General features: G+C 38.2%; 1 protein-coding gene and 1 long non-coding RNA gene across 2 annotated transcripts in view; one reads left to right on the top strand and one right to left on the bottom strand.

Moving 5' to 3' along the window:
- Positions 1-4719, top strand: part of SMCHD1 (structural maintenance of chromosomes flexible hinge domain containing 1) — an 83747-nt gene extending 79028 nt beyond the window's left edge. The window contains exons 45-48 of the mRNA XM_035563999.2: positions 353-524; positions 2563-2721; positions 3441-3558; positions 4306-4719. Of these exons, the coding sequence (XP_035419892.1) occupies positions 353-524; positions 2563-2721; positions 3441-3558; positions 4306-4414 (558 nt within the window). The 3' untranslated portion in view covers positions 4415-4719. The remainder of the gene's footprint in view (positions 1-352; positions 525-2562; positions 2722-3440; positions 3559-4305) is intronic.
- Positions 4720-10227: 5508 nt separating this feature from the next.
- LOC126913190 (uncharacterized) lies at positions 10228-16947 on the bottom strand. The gene is made up of 4 exons (XR_007707857.1): positions 16057-16947; positions 15528-15602; positions 14242-14338; positions 10228-11193 (listed from the first exon to the last, which is right to left on the bottom strand). It is a non-coding gene; the product is annotated as an uncharacterized LOC126913190 (long non-coding RNA).
- Between the last annotated feature and the right edge of the window lie 2703 nt (positions 16948-19650).

Raw genomic sequence — 19650 nt, 5'->3', positions numbered from 1 at the left:
ATATGTATTGGCATTACTTCACAGTATATGATGATCAGCTTTCTTCCAGTACAGATATAAATTTTGCTCTAAAGTTCTTGTAAAATCTGAGGACACACCAAAAAAGGCAAAAAATCTAGTTTTCCTCACTTCCATCATTTTTTCATTCATTTTTCACCATTTTCAGTGGTACTGTTGAATATATTTATTGTATTACTTGAAAGCAAAAGTTAAGAAATAGGATTTCATAAAATGGCCTTATTAAGAACTAGCTGCTTTGTAGTTGAAAGATGCAAAGCATCACAACAGCATTCCCAAAAATTTAATTTTCCATTAATTTACTAATTTAGTATCACTTTTTTTATCTGTGTAGGTTGTAAAAATTACACATTGCCCTACTTTGCTGACGAGGGAAGGAGACAGAATTCGCAGCAATGGCAAATTTGGAGGCCTTCAGAATAAAGCCCCTCCAATGGATAAACTCAGAGGAATGGTATTTGGAGCACCCATGCCAAAACTTTACTCTACTTTCTCCGGACAGATAGGTGGGTTAATGAAATCATGTAAATAAAGAACTTCCGAAATTATATTGCTTGACTATGTTTGTTATTCCTTTATGTAACATAAAAAGGAAAACTTCAACTTAACATAACGTTATTTTAAGAAGTATGACTTGTACAGTGTCCTATTTATGAATTTCCCTTTTCTTAAAAGCTAAAGCTGTTACATTTCCTGAAAGTAAAAACAGTATTTTTAAAAAGTCATGGGATATTTTCCATCTTCTTACTCTCGTTAAAGAGTTCAAGCAGTGGTAATGATTCAAACAGTAGATATGAGGAGCTTCAGCTGATTGAATTCCAGCATTCCTGAAAACAAGTTTCAAGTCTTTCTTCTCCAGAAATGCCATACATGAATTTAGAATTTCCTACTGTACAAGTAATCTCTGTGAAGCACTGGTAGAAAAATTCCTGTTCTTCTTTCTCATACACAAGATCATCTACGTTATTTCCATAACAAGAAGATGCGTTATATTTCCTATGGGATCACTTATGTTTCATTATGTGCTTAGATTGTTCCTTTCAGAATAAATGTTATAAATGAAGTTAAAGGACAGCAGCTTCTGACATAAAACCTGACTTGACTGATTTATAAAACATTGAAAAGTCTTATTCACAAATTAGGATTGTTCCTAAATACTTAATTCTCAAAAGGAAGGACACAAAATTTTTCCATGACAGTATTCCTAGAAACGTGCGATATGGAGTGAAGGGGTGGGTGGAAGGTAGAGAGGACATGTGTTCTTATTGGATTAGTCTTATATATGAGCAAACTACTTAACATTGACCATTTAAGGGAGAAAAAAAGGCTTAAAAGATCCTTCCTTGCCCTTTCAGTAAAAATATATTGCATCTAGGAATAACAAATTAAGCATTTCAGCTACAGATTAAAATATGCTGGATTTAGCACGTTTCATATTTCCCTGGGAACACATTTTCAGTTGTCAAACTCAATTATTACCAAATGTGAATTAAACTGGAATTTTTTATAGTTTAGTACAGGAACAATTATGGTAGGAGCAAAGGATATGTTTTAATTTCACTTGGATAGTTACGAGGCATTTTAATGAAAATAATGGTGAATAAAGGAAAAAAATCTATATGAAGGAATTATATATAATATATATTATATAATATTTACGTTGAGCTGAATTGCAGCATTGACATAAGTTGTGAATTGCCTCCTATGTTTGTAGCATAAAAGGATAACAGTTACTTAAACTCTGATGACACTGACAAGGTACTTCTAAAATAAACTGCACTAAAATGTACAGTGCCCTTTGTCATTCTGCAGTAACTGTGAATGCTTTCATCCTGTGGCAAATAAAAGATAATTTACTGTTCAATTAAGCTTTCTTCAAGCTACCTCATACTCACAACAAAGTAAAATGAATGAGCCTGTGCTAACATGCTTGAAACGTTTCCTTATTACTTTACATTTATTCAATGCCTGGACAAAGAAAAATTCTTTCTGTTACTTTAACAAGAATAACAAAGTTTGTCAGCAAAATACACCTTTGTTTACATGAGTCTACTGCTGTTGCCTTGTTTAAATGACAGTGGGTGTGACAAATGAAACTCAGAAAACTATTTTCTCTTGTTCCACAAGGTGGACTACAATTCAAGTCAGTAATACAAGCTTCAGCTTTGTAGCCCTCAAAGCAAAACAAGCACACTTAATGGCATCAAAGGTAGAGAGTTCAGTTTGGAGCACACAAGCAATGTGCTGTGTAAAGAAGTGCCTGTTTGCCACAGTCATTTTCAGAGTTCACTGGGATCTAAATACCTGTTCAGAATGAAAAGAAAAATTCATAATACAGTCTGTGATTTTTTCAGCCTCTCTTTACAGTCGTTTTAAGAACAGCCGCTGGTCCACTATAAATTTGGGTGGTATTTTAAATTGTGCTTTTGAAAGATTTTTGTTGTGAATCTTATACTTTGTCTAGATCATACTTGGTAGCCTTCTACCTCTGAAGGACCACATGCTTACTGTTTTGTGTTTTATTGTTTTTTATTATTCCATTAGATCTTCTTCAGCAATACCGTGCAGCTGTGGTGAAACTTGATAGTGTGAATAAGGACCTTGATTTACATTTACGGTCACTTAACACTCCAGAAATGCAAAAGAAAAAGCAGGAACTTGCCGAACAAGAAAAGAGTCTCATGCTTATAGAACAAAAATTGGGTATGTTATTGTAGTAGATTGTACTAACACCAATTGGTGTCCTAAAGGAGGAGAACTGTTAACTACATCCAGATGTATTCTATACTTGCAAGCTAACAATTTCAAGTAATGAAGGAAAATCATTAAAATTACCTAAAAGCCTAGAGAGATCTCATTTTCGGTAAAGAATGTAAAAACTCTTCTTGTTTTGTTACAGCACTGCCCTGTAATGTGCTCAGATAATAAAAATATGATCAGTTATTGTGAACATGAGACTATGATCTCACTAATGTGAGATTATGTAACTGTATTGGTCCGGCTTGCCCAGTGGTAGAGAACATTGAAATTCTTTTTGAAGTGACTGCGTAGGCAAAGAGATGAATTGCTTTTGCTAAGGAAACACAATCAAAACATTGCACTATAAAAAGAAACACCCCTAATTCTGCAAAGATAGTATTTCATAGTTAGAAATGTTTTTTATGTCAATACCAAGTAATCCGTGATGCTTCAAAATACATTTCAAAAATCAACATTTACCCTGTGATAACTGTAAATAAAGCAAAAAGATTTTTTTCTTTTTCATCTTTGAACTCAATTGCAGATATAAGGTAACTATAAAATGTATGACATGTCTAAAGCATTATTTGGAAAGTTTAACACTACTGTTACGGGTCCCATTTATAACCAATAGGATTAATATTTTTTTTTTAATTAGTTCTTACCTGCAATTTTTTTAATAGGTATGACTCCATCAGATAAAGTAACTGAATCATTACTTCAGTCTATAATGCTAGATACGTCCGACACCCCTATCCCTCCCAAAAAAATCCGAAGAGAAACAATAAAAAAATTGTACAGGTAAGTCTATTTCAAATGTAGTCATTACTTTCCCATAGTCAGAATTCAAAGGAAAAATGTTTGGTTTTGTTGGTGGCGGGAGGTTTTTTTTCACAGGAGTTGTTGTTTTTTGTTTTTGTTTCAATTAATATTTGTGTGCAATAACCAACAATGATTAGAGTTTGCATGTCTGACTTCCAAAGGAATTTTTATTTCCTGTAAAGGTTTCTTTTGTTGTTTCAGCTCGTTTTAAAGATTTGCACACTAATTCTAATTGTTTTCCTTTATGAAGTGATTGATTAGCATCTTTATGCATTCACACGTTCCCACAATTTTCTGGTATTTTCAACTCTTGTACCCTAGAAATATTCGAGATGGCTAGGTCTTTAAACTCTTTCAAGATTCAATGTCAAATGCTGGGCAGATGAACAGAGAAAGATTGTTCTTATGTAGCTTTTTCTAGCTAACTGTCTGAGATAACTGGTAAGGTATGTAATGTAATTATCCTTTTACTTGTATATCTGTTGGTTTTTTTACCCACATACAGAACTTAAGTGGTTATGTATTTGAATTATCTAATATTTAACCTGATGCTATTCCTATTTTAACTAAATAATTATGAGAATAAGAAGCTGTGCATAAAAATAAGGTTTATGATATTTATACTGGCTGGAGATCTGTTTATTTGCATTCAGTTATAGGAGATAAATATATAAAATCAAAGGTTTATAAGCTTTTGTGACTCTTTTTTTTTTTTATTTTTTTAAGCTCAGAAGAATGGATTTCTTCTCCCACAAAGCAGCAGCAGCAGCAACAACAACCTCTGCAAATATCCCCCTCAGAACTTAATGGAAATTCACGAAAGAGAAAGGCATAGACTGATGAAATTTGCTGGAAATAAATGTATTGAAAATGTGAATAAGTTCAGTTAAAGGAAATATTCATGTTGTATTACCCGTTATGAAGATTTCTATACTGATAGAAGATATAAATGTATTTCAGTTAGTAGTAACAAAAATTTAAGTATTTAACATTGATAGCCTAATTTTTGTATAGTTAATTTTCATTTCTAAAAGCTTTCAGAGTTTTTATGTTCATGTGTGGAAAAAAAATTAAATATATCCTTTTTTATTTATGAAAAAATTCAAACTTTTCAATAAAACTGCTGCAATACAAAACGCTGCCAATATAGTTGATTGCATTAATTAAGCCAATAGACTGTATAATGAAATGAGAATTTTGGGTGTCTTGGGGAGGAGAAATTTCTGGGTTACTCTTTTTAACTGATGAACTGTCAAGGCATTGTAGTATCAATAAAGAGAGGGTTAGAGAAGCAACGTATTGAAATTTAACCAGAGCTATTTGTAGAGGTTTCAGTTAACAAGAAGTCATTATCTAAGGCTATGTCCAAAGTGTTGACATGGGAATTTATATTTCCTTCAGAAGTTTCTCCTTAATGGAGAAAACAAAGTAGTGAGTATGAAAAAGTGTAACAGGTTTACTAGGAGGCTGTTCTGTGGAGTGGGAGAGTGGCAAAGGACGACACTTCATGGGTACAAATGAAATGTATTATTGTCCCAGTGCTAAACACTTCTTAACGTCTGCATTCCAACAACCCTCATAAAATAGCCTTCCTGCTAAGCAGATAAAAATTGATCCATAATTACACCATAAATGTAACTATGACACCAGGATTTAAGTGGGGAATATTACAAACGGAAAAAAAAATCATTACATCTGAACCGTGCGTGTATTTTAAGAGTTGGAAATAGACTGAAACAGGAGGTATAATAATCATGTGGGGAAACAGTAGATATCTGGACAGAATTTTACTTTGTAAGGATGTCTCCAGGTTTAAGAAAAACATAAATATGATTTTGTTTGGCTTTCTTAAATGCCTAAAGCAAATTTAAATATTTCATGGTTTAAGAAATAGTTTTAAAATGCTAGACAAAGTATTCAACAGGTAAATGAGACCACAAAAAAGAGAGGGGGAGTCAAAGGTTACCTCTAGTTTTCTAACTGCATCATGAGGATGTTAGTAATGTACATGGTAGAAAAGGACCAGACGTGTTTAAAGATACAATTTCATTCAGGCTCAGACTGAGTAGCTGAAAATAGGCTCCGTTGGTTGAAAAAGTTAGAGCAAGAGTGGAAAGCTCAACTTGAGATAGCTTCAAGTAGTAGTTTTATACTATGTGAATGACCCCTTCTCCTGGTCTGTTGTTTAAGGATGTGGAGGTGTTGGTTCACACCAGCCTCAAAGAATTTCTGCATTGGACTCAAAGTTTATATCTTCTCTACCAATTTCTATTGACCCAAAAATAAGCACTTTGTATACAGTTTTTTTTTTTTTCTGAAACGGAGCATTACACTTGAAGACCTCATGACATCCTGCTGTAAGTTTCATAATGCTGGTCACGGATGCACATCTTGATGACATTTCTAATAAAACCTCTCCAAATTTTGAGTGCAATACATTCCAGGTTAGGAGGGGTTCTCCAAAGCCTCACATCTTAATAGTAGTCTAAATTATTTTAGACATTAAATTGTGCTGTTCTTAAAGAAAATTGATATATTTGAATATAGCATATAACATCAGCCAGGGACTCTGCTATCTCTGCTTCAGTCCTTTTTCCTGTTTTTCAGCTCTACAGACTTGAACCAGGCAGCCACAATGGAGCATTAGCCATGTAAGAAAATGTCCTACTGTACTCCATAACTATAATAATAGTACTTTTTTTTAATAGTACTTTTTAAAGATGCATTTATTTTCTTTCTGGCATCTACTTCACCTCAACATTCAACCTCTGGATGATCTTGAATTTTATTAGATTAAATACCTAGTCCATCAGAAATGCTTCCTTTTGAAATTCATCTCTTGGCTTCAATGGTCAGTATAGTATGCACACTACTGGTGTAGTTTGGTGTATCTCCCTGCTGGAAGAAGCCAACAGGAAATTAAGGATGGTTTCCGGAGTTGTGCAACGGTTATCAAAGATTTCAGGGAATTTCACCAGGGGAATTTTCAAGATTTTTCAGTGGAATGATTGAAGGTTAATGACAGCACAAATTACTGCTTTGCGCAGCTGTTTAGGACAACCGATCTGGTCCTGACAGAGCCTTCAAGCTCTGAAGGTGTCACTTTTATCCTTACCCAATTCTTTACTCTGTAGCAGACCAGACCAGGGAGTAAAATCTACTGGGGTATGTATGTTGTGCTATTTGATTTCATGAGAGGCTGGTGGAGAGCTGTGCAAGAAACAAGAGGAAGTGGCTGAGGGGTGAGGAGGTGGTTTCTGAGTCACGCCAGAAGCAGCCGTGGGTGGGGAAGGGCCGCAGCCTGCCACATGAGGATGGGGAGATGGAGCCACCTCTCAGCAGGGCTGGGCTGCCCCAGCGTGGGGTATTGCGGGCAGTGGGCACTGGTGCACGGGGGCCTACTGCTGTGTCCTGACAGAAGGCGGAGCAGGAGGCCCGTTGCTGTGCCAGGTGACCCCGCTCCATACAGCGGGTCCTGTATCCCCACCAGTTTTCCTGCTCAGAAGATGGGATTTCCTCCACTGAAAGCCCTGAGACCTTGCCCTTGCCCCAGCTTGCAGCTTTCACTGCTCACCAGCACTACCAAACCCCATTGTTGTGTGGGGGCTCAGCAGTGAAGGTGGAAATTTGAGCACGTAACTTCAACAAGGAGAGATGGGGAACTACACCTCTCTCTGTTGTAAGCTGCTGTTGGATTTTCTTGTAGGATAGGGAAGCTCTGGCACAAGCATGTCAAGAGGAAACCTACTGGGAGTCTTGTTCCTGGGCTTCTGTCAGCAACCATACTTGCCTTACTTGCCTTCTTCCCAATTTCCCTACCTTCAGCAGAGCTGAAGGCATCAATGGCAAGGCTTTGTTTCTTTCCATGCCCTCTGCCTCCAGCAGCCATGGAGGAGGGAAGAATAAAATAGTTCAGCTGGAAGGGACTTACAGAGCTCATCAAGGCCTGACCATTTCAGGTTTAACCAAAAGTTAAAGCACATTACTGAGGTATGTTTATATTGCTATTCTGAGCTCCATTTCAACTGAGCTGGTCAAGAGATTTGAAGTCACCATTGATGAATGGTCAAAACTGTCAATTACAACGGGAAAAGAAGTTGCTTGCTGTAGTGTTTTGTGTGTTTGTTTGTTTGTTTGTTTCAGAGATGCAGTGACTATAGCTGCATTTTGCAGTTACTCCTCCATCCCTTTTGCTGTGTGGTTCTAAATAGCTGGGGTCCAGTAGTTTGGTTGGAAAAAATATATATGCAAACTTGTATATCCTTCATGCTGAACGAAGCACAACTGCAGTTGTGGGCACTCAAAGCAGGTCTGGCTCACTAAGTTGTATATTCAGATACAGGTACAGCAATCAAAAAGCTCTATCTTACTTCTGTGACACTGATCATATCTTTTGGATATTCATTGAAAAATAATACTGATTGTTTGGGCAAATTCTATACCATTCCGGAAGTCCTTTTGTTTCAGACTCTCCATTCTTTTCGTTGTTGTTGTTAATCATAGAATCATAGAATGGATCGGGTTGGAAGGGATCTTAAAGATCACCCAGTTCCAAGCCCCCTGCCATGGGCAGGGACACCTCCCACCAGATCACGTTGCCCAAAGCCCCATCCAGCCTGGCCTTGAACACCTCCAGGGATGGGGCATCCACAGCTTCTCTGGGCAACCTGTGCCAGGGCCTCACCACGCTTACCACCCTTCTATATTCCAATCCTAACAATCCTTTTTTTCTTTTTTTTTTAAAGAGATATTTGATATCTTCATCCTCCTTCATCACAGTTTTCTGTATTTTCGGACTCCTTGAGTGTACTTTTCTTTTGCTTACTTTTTTTTCCATGTGATAGCAACAAAGGACTCATCATTGTTTTTAAAGGCCTTTTTCATCTCTTTTCCTAGCCAGTCAGACAGGGGTCAAACACATATGATTATAGTATTTGTAGTACTCATGATAATAGTAGTTGGTTGAGGCTGTGGTGGTGTCATTGTATGGGCATTTTAAGCATTTAAGCATTAGTAAGGAACTGTCATTAAAATGCTGTTTGCATTTTATCAACGTCTTCTCCCAATGAGTTCTGCTCCGTTTTTTCCATATATAGAAAAAAAAAATCTGGGTGAGATTGCTTGTCATTAGCTCAGCAACTCTAATTATTTTCACCAAGGCAACTACTACTGACCAGATCTTCAGTCAATTAATCTTTACCTGCCAGGATGCAGTCTGGTATAGAAGCCCACATAAGTTATATTGTTTTCTTTTTTCCAAAGTCGGTTTGCTTATCCTCTAGGAATCACAAGCATTTTACTGATGGTAGCAGTAACGCTGCCTTTCAGCATGAAGTAACTCTTAGCCTCCCTTTCTGCCTGTTGTTGGAGAGGGTGTATCCAGTGATTTTGACATTCCTGTCACACCAGATCATCTCCCCAGGCTTCAGCAACAGTGATCATTTCTGTTTCATAAAAAGTATACACTTATGTGTGTGCATACACAAAGGTTTATATATATAAATATATGTATGTATACATACAGTTACTCCATTATACAATATTTCCATAAAGAGGCTCTCCCACACCCACTACCACTACAGAGATGCACAGACTTGCAGCAGAGCCATTCTGTTGACTGGATGTACTTGAACTGCACAGCCCCTTTATTTCTATCCATGCCGCATGTTTCCTCTGCAATCAAATATTTCTAATAGGAGCAGTCTCATCTTGAGCAAACAAAACTTACAGATACGTGTGCACATACACTAATTGAAGGAGATTTTATCTTAAACCAACCTATATATAAAACTGGGGCAAATTTTCAGTTGTTACTGACAAACAATAAACACCTTCTATTTGGAAAAAAAAAAAAGTCCACAATTTTTACTGTACGTTTAATATGTTGGTTCTTACAATTCTTAACAGTTATTATAGGACTGAGTTTATAAGGCCTCTAAAGAAACCCTCACTCATTACTTTGTGTATAATTATTTTAAACTATGCTAGTAGCTAGCTCTTTATGAGTACGATATCTAGGTCCTGTTTAGGCACACAACCAAACATGCAAGTCACTTGCAACATAAACGGGCCATAAAGAATAGATCTTCCTTCTATTTGTAAGAATTTTAAATATTTTACTATGGTAGAGCTATTTCTTTTCCAGGCTTACACAATCACAGAATCACAGAATAACCCGAGCTGGAAGGGACCCACAAGGACATCGAGTCCAACTCCTGGCTCCACACAGGACCACCCAAAAATCAAACCCTAGATGTCTGAGAGCATCGTCCAAACGCTTCTTGAGCTCCAGCAGCTCAGTGCCGTGACCGCTGCCCTGGGGAGCCTGTCCCAGTGCCCGACCACCCTCTGGGTGCAGAACCTTTCCCTAACACCCAGCCTGGCCCTCCCCTGTCCCAGCTCCATGCCGTTCCCTCGGGTCCTGTCGCTGTCCCCAGAGAGCAGAGCTCAGCGCCTGCCCCTCCGCTCCCCTCGTGAGGGAGCTGCAGGCCGCCATGAGGCCTCCCCTCAGCCTGCTCTGCTCGGGGCTGAGCAAACCAAGGGACCTCAGCCGCTCCTCATACGTCTTCCCGCCCCCCCCCCCCCGAGACCTTTCACCATCTTCGAACACACACTAATAGTTTGATAAAGTTGTACACAAGAACAAATCATGTAAGGTTATTTTTTTACTTTTTACATCTAATAACACAGTCCAAGAATTTTGCCTAAACTATATAATGCTAACTTTTTTTAGCAAAGGAATGTTACATACTAGTTGTGTGGAGGACATTTAGTTGGCTGTACTTTCCTATTATTCACTCCTTCTTTATCCCTCATCATATAACTGGCAAACTAACTAGACCATGTCATGCAAGAAATACACAAATTGTTGCATTCAAGCCTGATTTTTAGAACAAGAAAATTAATTTTTCCCCCAATTGACCTACATGTTTGGAACGACTGTTGGAACCTCTCATTCAGCATTTTTCACAAGAACCTGGCAGGTTTAAAAGTTGCTGAATAAAAAACTGGTTTATTGAATTAAAAGTCATTGCTACTTAGTTTAATGGCAATGATCCCAAAAAGCTCCAGACCTTAGCATGCTCCACTAAGCAGCTGAAGGGGGCTAGTGAAAACAAATATTTCACATTACATATAGCTCATGCTTTCACTGTATTCTTACGACTGGATTCAAAATACATTAGAGAAATGAAATGAAATGAGATGAAATGAAATGAAATGAAATGAAATGAAATGAAATGAAATGAAATCATAAAATTAGTATGGAATTAAAGACTGCCTCATAGTAAACAGGCAAGGTGGGTTGGCGTGTTCCTACTTCATCTTACTTTCAAGACTTTCAAGTTTTCTTAACTCTAAGGATCTTTAAGGATCGTTTAGCACGCATGTACGTGTGCACAGTAACGACCTAAGTTAATGACTGTTCTGTCGGAAGATACAGATCTCAGGTTCAGCTCTGCTCGAGCTGGAAGAGCTGGTTGTGCAATTCATGACAGCCCGAGGAATGCAGTGAAAAGAATTCTTCAGAAACAATGGAAGAGGCGATTCTGCAAGTTGCTCAAGAGCTTCTTTTCTTCAGCAGAGTCCCGGGGCAATTCTAGTGCGGAGGGTGTCCTGTGAATAGTGAGAAGGGACGGTTAGAAGTCCTTGTGGTGTCAGGGACTTTTAGCAGAAGCAAGCAGGAGAGTAATTTTAGCAATACGTAACAGTTCAGGGAGGGAAATCAAAGCACAGATGCTGAAGTGGAAGCATAATCAAGACTGGTAGACATGCAAAAAGCCACATACTCTAAAATTGAGCCTGCTTTTGTGGCAAATGGTAGTTTTGACAGATAGATTAACAATAGAGAGCTGTCTTCAGCATAGCGACTTTCTTATCTTCTGTCATCCACCACCGTCCACCCTGAATTGACTTGAAGGTATACAGCAAGGCTGGTTGAGTTCAGCTGCTGTAAGAGTATGGTAAAAATGGGGATGGGTTAGAGCAATTACTAAATAGTGGTGAGTTGCTGTTGGAGTGTTGTTACACAGGCATGTGGAAGCTTGCAACTAATCATGTCCTTTATTGACATTTTAACCACCATTTTAATGTTTGTAATTACATTCTGAGTGGAGAGCCTTCCAGATGCCAAAGGCAGTTTATTGTCATGCACAGCTTGAAAGAAAAAAAGTCCCTCTGAAAGTGGGTGGTCAGGCCAAGACTGTGACTTATCCAGTTGGACTCTGGAGAGAGATTTTATCTACCTACAGAACTGACCCTGCCTGAGAGTCATCATCAGAGCATCCAACCTGCATGAGATTTGACCATTCTTGTCCTCTTGTACTCTGCAAATGCTGTGAGGCCAGCGGGAGTGCTGGAAGAAGCGTGTACTTGTCTGACACTACACAAAGCCAAAAGGGTTTTTTACATTTTCCACTTAACTATCACCTGTGTGTTTGAGCATAAACTTGTGACATCGTTGGAGTCTCCTCTACCGAACTTTGTGTCCCACATGTGCCCAGATATTTCAAACATAAACAAGAGCCCTCAGAGAACTTTGAATGGAGGAGTGTGTGCCAGGAGTGGGGAAGGGTGTGTAAGCGATGGAGAAGGCTTAAGGAATCAGATATCTATAGCTTTGAAATTTGGGTTTGAATTTCCACATCTCCCAAAAGGAGACATGACATTGTTAGGCCTCTGTTCAGTGCTGGATGCAAGACGCATTTCCAAGATCCAAGTGGCTTGGGGTTACAGATGAGCTAACTGTGGAGGCTACCAACAGATGACTTCACGTATCCTCAAAAGTCTCAGCTCCATTTTTTCTAGAAATAGATGACGAAGGCACAGAGAAGACAAGCATAAAAGCAGAAACTGCTGGAGTTCCTACAAATAAAATCCCAGATAAGTATGCAAGAAATAATGTTAATACTGAACTGAGAGAAGGACACATCTATCAACATTACACAGAATTGCTGTGGTAAGTTTATGAACTACCCTACCAGTGAGACTCCTAACAGCCTAGTTCTGTTTCCACACTTACAGATTAGGCTCGAATCTAGGGTTCTGGAGATTATACATTGCAACATCTCTACGCAGTGGATTTTCAAATTATTCAGGCTGAATAATGTCCCAGAGGACTTCATGGACCACTTTTCCTCATTTATGATCACATAACTTTCCTGAGTCACTGAATGGTCACAGGGGAAGTATCAATTTTAAACCAAGGTTTGGAGGTACAATAAGCCATTTTCTGGTGGGAAAAAAAAACACTCCAATTCTTAAAATTTCATATCTTCCTTTCGTGTGTGTGTGACCAAGAGACAGAGCCTTCTAATCCTCAGCTATCCAATTACTCTTCCCTGAATCATAGTGTGGGAACGTGTGTTCTAGGCTATACAAGCCTGAGTCATTTTTATGTTAATATTTCAGAAGTGTAAGCAGTAATTTCTAGAAAATGTTCAGTGGGCTTGGAAAAAGAGAACCACGGGTATAAGCAGATATACTTCGTGTACCTTACAAACAGAAAGTCAGGTATTCTGGAGAAGTTACTCGTTAAATATTGATGCACTGATTCTTAAGCCCCAAAAGTACATTTTAAAAGTTAATGTTGAACTTTTTTTCTGAAGTTTGTGCTCTATTTACTCTTATCTTTGAATGGTAATATGTATGACTTCTGCTGTAAAGAAAGATTGGAAACATTTATTCCAACAAAATGTGTTGAAGTGCAAATAACAAGTGAACTTATGAACTCTTGCATTCTCAGAGGGTCTGGAGGGGTCTCTGCCAGGTTCGGAGAAAGAGCAGAACATGGATGCTTTTGTTAGACTGCTGGCAAATAGAATTATCTGGAATTAGCACAATTTATTCAGATTTGGTTTTGTTCCAGCTTCCACTAGGGATGCTACTAAGGCAATTCAAACCTCATTCATGCTTCATGATATTGAACAAAATGGTATTTTTTCCCAATTTTTTTCTTTTCTTTTTGCTTTCTCAGATTGATCTTCTCAATAGCAGAATCATGTTTTCAAGTGGTCTGTCAGAATTTTTTCAAAAAAAAAATTAGATCCTCTTGCCCTAAGAAAACTAGCATAGCCATGAAACAAAGGATATTTATGAATTATTTGAGTCCATGTTATCATTTCAAACTGGATTTCTCACGAATAAGTGTTACCCCATTTCTCTTCTGAAAGTTTCCTTTATGTAAGTGAGTAACAGTGACCCCATGTCAAATGCATGATAACATTATCGGAATAGAGGAATTTGGGGTCAAAGAGTTTGCTGGTTAGCTTTGTTGGCAAGACTGTTCCAGAGCCTTACAAAGACATGCTGACACATCAATGCAGTGTGTCAAGGAGCTGACTATATGGAACATTTTCCACAGTACTACTTGAAATGTGAGCCTTTCCTTTGTTGAAAAGCATTCCTGCATGTGCAGAGATTGCATGTGAAAAATAGTAATGACAAATACGCCATCTTCCTGGGGGGTGAGAACTGGAAAGAAATCTGGCTCTTTTTTCTGGGTTGGCAAAGCAGAAAGTTCAGCGTTCTGCATTAAAATGATATTTTGCAAAACATTTACAATACAGTTAAAACTTTGGAAATCAGCAAGCTTATTAATTGTTACTTTGTTCTTTTGTTCTCAGCTTTCCAAATGTTCATGAATTTCAAAATCACAGCTCTCACTTTTAAGTCTGCTCTGTCTTTGGAGCCTACTTGCCATGTCTTCTGTGCACACTGACTGTACATCTCCATTTCCTCCTTAAAGCAGTGTTCCTGATTCCTGGGAAAAAAGGAAACTTGTGAGAACGTTCCTCAGTTTTTAGGCAATGCCCATTATTGGTCTTGGAATACTTTGACTAAGTAACTACAGAGAGAGAGAGAGAGAGAGAGAGAGAGAAACAGAGAGCGCAGTAGTCAAGCCTAGTTAACATTCACTTAGGTGAAAAACAAATAATCCCATCTCAGAATGCGTAACATCTAGATCTTTTATCTGCATAATTTTCTCTGTCTGCAGACCTTTAAAAAAAGAACTGTTTTCTAATTCTTGCTGTTTCTCTGTACATATATATTTATTTAGTAAAGATTAAGAAAGGGCTTTGTGAGTGGTAAACATAAATATTCCTCCAAAAGGTAAAATGGAAACCAGAGTCTTTAGGATGAAAAAGAACTATCAGATTATCTCTGCCAAAGGATCAGAAAGGCTTTGAAGATGAAGTACTGGATGTCATTTCACTTGATTTTTTTTCTTTCCTAAACTTCTGCTTAAGACCCTGGATGGTCTTATCATCCAGGACAGAAATTAAAGGTGATTAAATCAGATTCATTCCTGTAGATACTAATGCAGTGACTCCTGTGGGGGTTCCTGATTATTCTATACTTTTGAAATTCAACCCATTGGATTTCCATCCAATGAATACTATAATGTGGCTCTTTCGGTTCCCATTTGTGTACAAGATGGTGGTGTCAAGTAGACTTGATCACTGACTGCTATAGCCACAAAATCTGGCTACCACACCAACTGCACGTATACCAAACAACTCAATGCTTGCTGCTCTTGCTCAATTTCACAGACTGTGCGTGCTTTGCACAGACTGGATCCTGAAGAGGCCCCTAGCCTCCAAAAGGCCCAAGACAACCCTGTCCGTAACAGCAGCTAATTAGGTTTGTTGTCAGTGTAATATCTTTTATAACTATATTTTTGCCAGTTGCAAAACAGGACCAGACCCTAGAGACACAGTCTGTAGAAAAGGCTTGCTTTGTTTCCACCCCTGGATGTGTGTCCAACCTATGTTGCAATGTTTGGCTGTGGGCATTTTTTTTTTTTTTTTTAATTTTGGTAACTCTCTAAAAACAAAAGGGTATATCTATGCAAAAGATTTAGGCTTGAATTTTAAGCTGAGCTCCTCACACTTAGAATCACTAAAACCTGAAAACCTGGAAGCAATTATAAAAACTGAACACTTACTTACTCATCTCAGAAGAGTTTTGCAAGTCACCAAGAAATGATTCATACATGAAGTGCTGTCTGTAGATTTAGACGGGAGCTGAAATATAGATACCTGGTCACCACAGATTGAATTGATGGAAAAAGAAGGGGAAGTGTCTTTTATTTTACACTGCAGTAAGTATTATTCAATAAGTTTCAGACGAGTAACTCAACATAGATTAATGATGTTTACCAGAGAAATCTTGCACGCAAGGAATAAATGGAATAAACTAATTGTAAATTAAGGCTGAACTGTAAGATAGCAGTACGAAGAACTGTGTGATTCCATAACTGGTTAGAGAAGTTAGTTAAAGCCTGCGCTGCCTCTTGGTATGCCACATTGGAAATAGTGCTTTAGAATTATCTCATTGCCAACTCCAGAACAGCAACTCAAGAGGAGAGTTGGAAGTCAGAAGCAGCTGGATAAAGATATTGCAAAGCCCTTGCAACAAAATGAATCAGGAGATTGGCTTAAAAGTCATAAGATTTAAAAAGCGTATAATTCTTGGTACCTGCCGCCTTGTTTCTGAGACTGCAGGACGGTTGTGAGTCAGGTTTTCAAATCACTCTCTGCAAGGGAATGCCAGAACTAACTTTTTCTTGCAATACAATCTGAATTGCTCAAGTCACGCTGGAATTCCAGGAACTGGAGCTTGAATGAAAACACAAAATGCATGAAACTCCACAATACTAAAAAGAAATGTAAAGACAAACAAGGCACAATAGTCATAGGGACTACTTTTACTGCCACGTTTTTGGAGAGAAGATTGATAAAACAAAATACATCCCATACTCTAACAAAGACAAGGCTGCTCTCCATCAGGATCTCACTGTTGTATCTTATCAAGTCCGTTGAACTAGTCAGACTTCTCAAAGAGTAAAGGTCTTGGGAGCATTCCCACTTTTTCAGAGCAAACCAGGACAACTCACACAAGAGGCAGTGAATGTTTGGCTCTCGCTGGATGTAGTCACTGAAGTGGTTCTTGCAACTTATCTAAAACTAATTAAACATTTTCACTGATGTTTCTAGACATTTGGCTTACTTGATATGCTCTAGATACAGATATCTTCTTATGTGAAAGAGAACTGTCCCTATAATCTTGTCGTGCACTACTTGCAGTAAAATTACATTGTAATAATTTGCAGTGACTTCTTTGCCCTCTGATTTGGAAATATCCTCATGTACCTCAGACGATTTATTCTCCCCTGGCATAGGTTGAATATATCTCTGTAGCTACAGCCTCTGCTGCATTATTTCTTTATTACTAGTTGTTAATGACGGATTTCAGGGAAACAATAGCAATGAGCTGGTACGATTTATTAACTGAATGCTTGCTTTAAAGTGCTCTGTTGTTGGGAACATCAGAAAACAGTTCAGAATGAATGTGTAGGTTGGCATAAAGTAAGGCAATATCTCACAGCAGAGACTCTCCTATAGCTCCACGCTTAAAATTGAAAGGAGAAAAGGGATAGACAATGCACATTTAAAAGGCAATAATGAGTAAACTTTTAATTTCGTTCAGAAACAGGTACACAATGTGAAAGAAACCAACCAAAACTCCCTGACTGTTCTCTGCTTCCTTCCCGCTGCCTCCCCCTACATCCCAACGCCAGCCCTCAGCAGAGGTACCGTTACACTGGAATACGGGGAATTTCATCTGGCACAGAGTTTAACCACTTCCCAAACTGAAGTAGGCTGCACTGGTTTATGCACATTAACCACATCTGTATCTACAGATTTTTTTCTGGCTTTAACACTGTTATTATAACTGAAGTGGCAAAACTTTCTGTAGACACCAGGCCTTGGCACAAAGCTTGTGGCTGTAAAACACTGAAGACAGTGGAGCTCTGATTTTGTTCAGATCCTCCAGCACTGCTGCCAGGTACATATAAAACAACAGGATTCCTTCCCTGACTATTTCTTATCCTACTGCAGTAATGACACCATTGTGTTGTTCTGTAAATTGCTGAAGGGAATAAACAGAAAAGCCTAACACCAACAGGCACAGAGAGTATTAACAATCCCTGACAGAGTTCATCCTAATGTTTGGGTTAAGTTTTAACTGTCATAAAAGAAAAAAGGTAATAATATTTTATATGACACTCTTCAGGCCTGAAATTCTGCGTTCTTAAAAGTAGAAGTAAATGTTGTAAATAATGCCAGATGCCCTGAATTGAGTCCATGACCGAGTTCATTCTTGAACACATACTGCTATACATAAATTCTTCATATCTTGTGTCCTTTCAAGTATTCTAAAATCATGAGTTCATTTCACCACTACTGCATATAGTCTTGTTGTGCAGTGAAAGTGTTACAGTCATTTGCTCCATCGTTTTTCAGTCCGCCACACAGGAAGCACACCAGCAGCGTTCATCGTTTTTAACTTATTTTCCATCAATCGTCATTCCTGTAACCATTGTTCTTCTAAAATTATATAAAAGATACAGCCTCTTTTGGCAAAGGGGATTTCCTTTGAACAGTAAAAGACAAATACAAGTCAGCGGCTGATCAAGAATGGTCATTGGGACGTCAGTGTAAGATGTGTCTGAGAGACTCAAGAGGAACTGATGTCACCTGAGGTTTTGATCGCAAGTGGGAAAAATGAAATTGAAAACTGAGCTGGACTCATCTCCCAGAAAACTTACCACTTAAGTATCTACTTCAATATCTTAAGTATCTACTTCTGAAATCTCTGAGATGTTCTAAAAAGTGTTGATATATTTATGGTTAAGAATGGAAACTTCAATGGTTAGAGGTGAGAGAGTTTAAATATATATTTCAGTATTCCTCACGTTCCACTACTTGCAATTACCTCCATGGCTTACTGCTTGCTGTGGGGCAGGTGTTTAAACCTACCTACCCACCTCTGACAACTGGAAAGAAATAATCAAGACCATTTTATACCTCTGTACTTCCCCGTTCTCTATGCAATGTGCCGACCAAGCCACTGCCCTCACTGTTTTAATCTAGCATGTCTGAACAGAAGAATATTTGGTTTTGTTTAAATAAACTACCTTTGCAGGAGAAGTTGACAGTGAGGCTCGAAACGCCCACAGACAAAATGAATGCATCCAGTGATGTTATCTGACAGAGGTTTGATTGAAACAAATCTTGGGTGGTTAATCTCTAGTTCTCATGGAGATGCAGGCTTTTAACTCCCATCAAAATTGGTGGGAGTGAAGTAATTACCTGCTTTAAGGAGGTTGCCCTCGGCTGATTTGGAGTGCTTAACTGATCAAAACAGAGCACTGCTATCACCAGCTTATTTAATTGCAGCCTTGAGAAATTAAATACAAATGGTCTTGCAGTCTGATTACCACATGATTAAACACATAATTTTGACACAGTGAGAAACATTTCTCAAGATTAATTTCTATAATAATCTCTAGAACAAACACAGATAATTTTTTTTTGAAATTATGAGCAAAATAAATACAAACTTTCATTTTTTTTCCCAGTTTAATATGCTTCTTGATACATTTGTCTTTGCAACCACACATTGGTACAGTAGGCAGTTAGGATTCACCAGTGCAACATTGGCGGCTCGCCGCTCCCCAGCAGGCAGGGGGGCTGAGGAAGGACAGACACTTTCCTCTCAGTCCAAATGAACAGAAATTCATGTTAGAAAAAGAAAGTGCAATACAGTAAGGCAAAAGTGTGAATAATGTTTCACGGCATTTGAGCTACGAACAGAGCAAGACCCTGCCCATCCTTACACTGCTGTACTCGCCACCTCCTCCTTTCCCACCTTCTTACTCCGATACCTTTTTGCACCTCATCCCCAGTTACACTGTTGTGCAGCCACTTCACTGCATCTTCTTCTTTCCTTTTTCTCAACTTCTCATTTTTTAAATTGCCACTTCCTTTGAAATTCTCGAAGGATAACAAGGGAATCACAAGCAACTGCAAAAAATCATCAGATACTTTTTTTTGCATTTCATATTACGTTAAAATAGGATATGATTTGTCACAAGACAGTACTGGAGCTTACAGGTGTGTTTGGAAAACAGGCAGAATAAAATTTGCTGCCTGAGTCTGATCTGACTGTAAACTCCTTTGGGTAGAACCTACGTGTTCATTTTTATGAACTGGATTGTGATACCTT

This window comes from Cygnus atratus, chromosome 2 (assembly GCF_013377495.2).
Source record: "Cygnus atratus isolate AKBS03 ecotype Queensland, Australia chromosome 2, CAtr_DNAZoo_HiC_assembly, whole genome shotgun sequence".
Classification (NCBI taxonomy): domain Eukaryota; kingdom Metazoa; phylum Chordata; class Aves; order Anseriformes; family Anatidae; genus Cygnus; species Cygnus atratus.
This window is presented reverse-complemented; position numbering and strand designations above follow the sequence as displayed.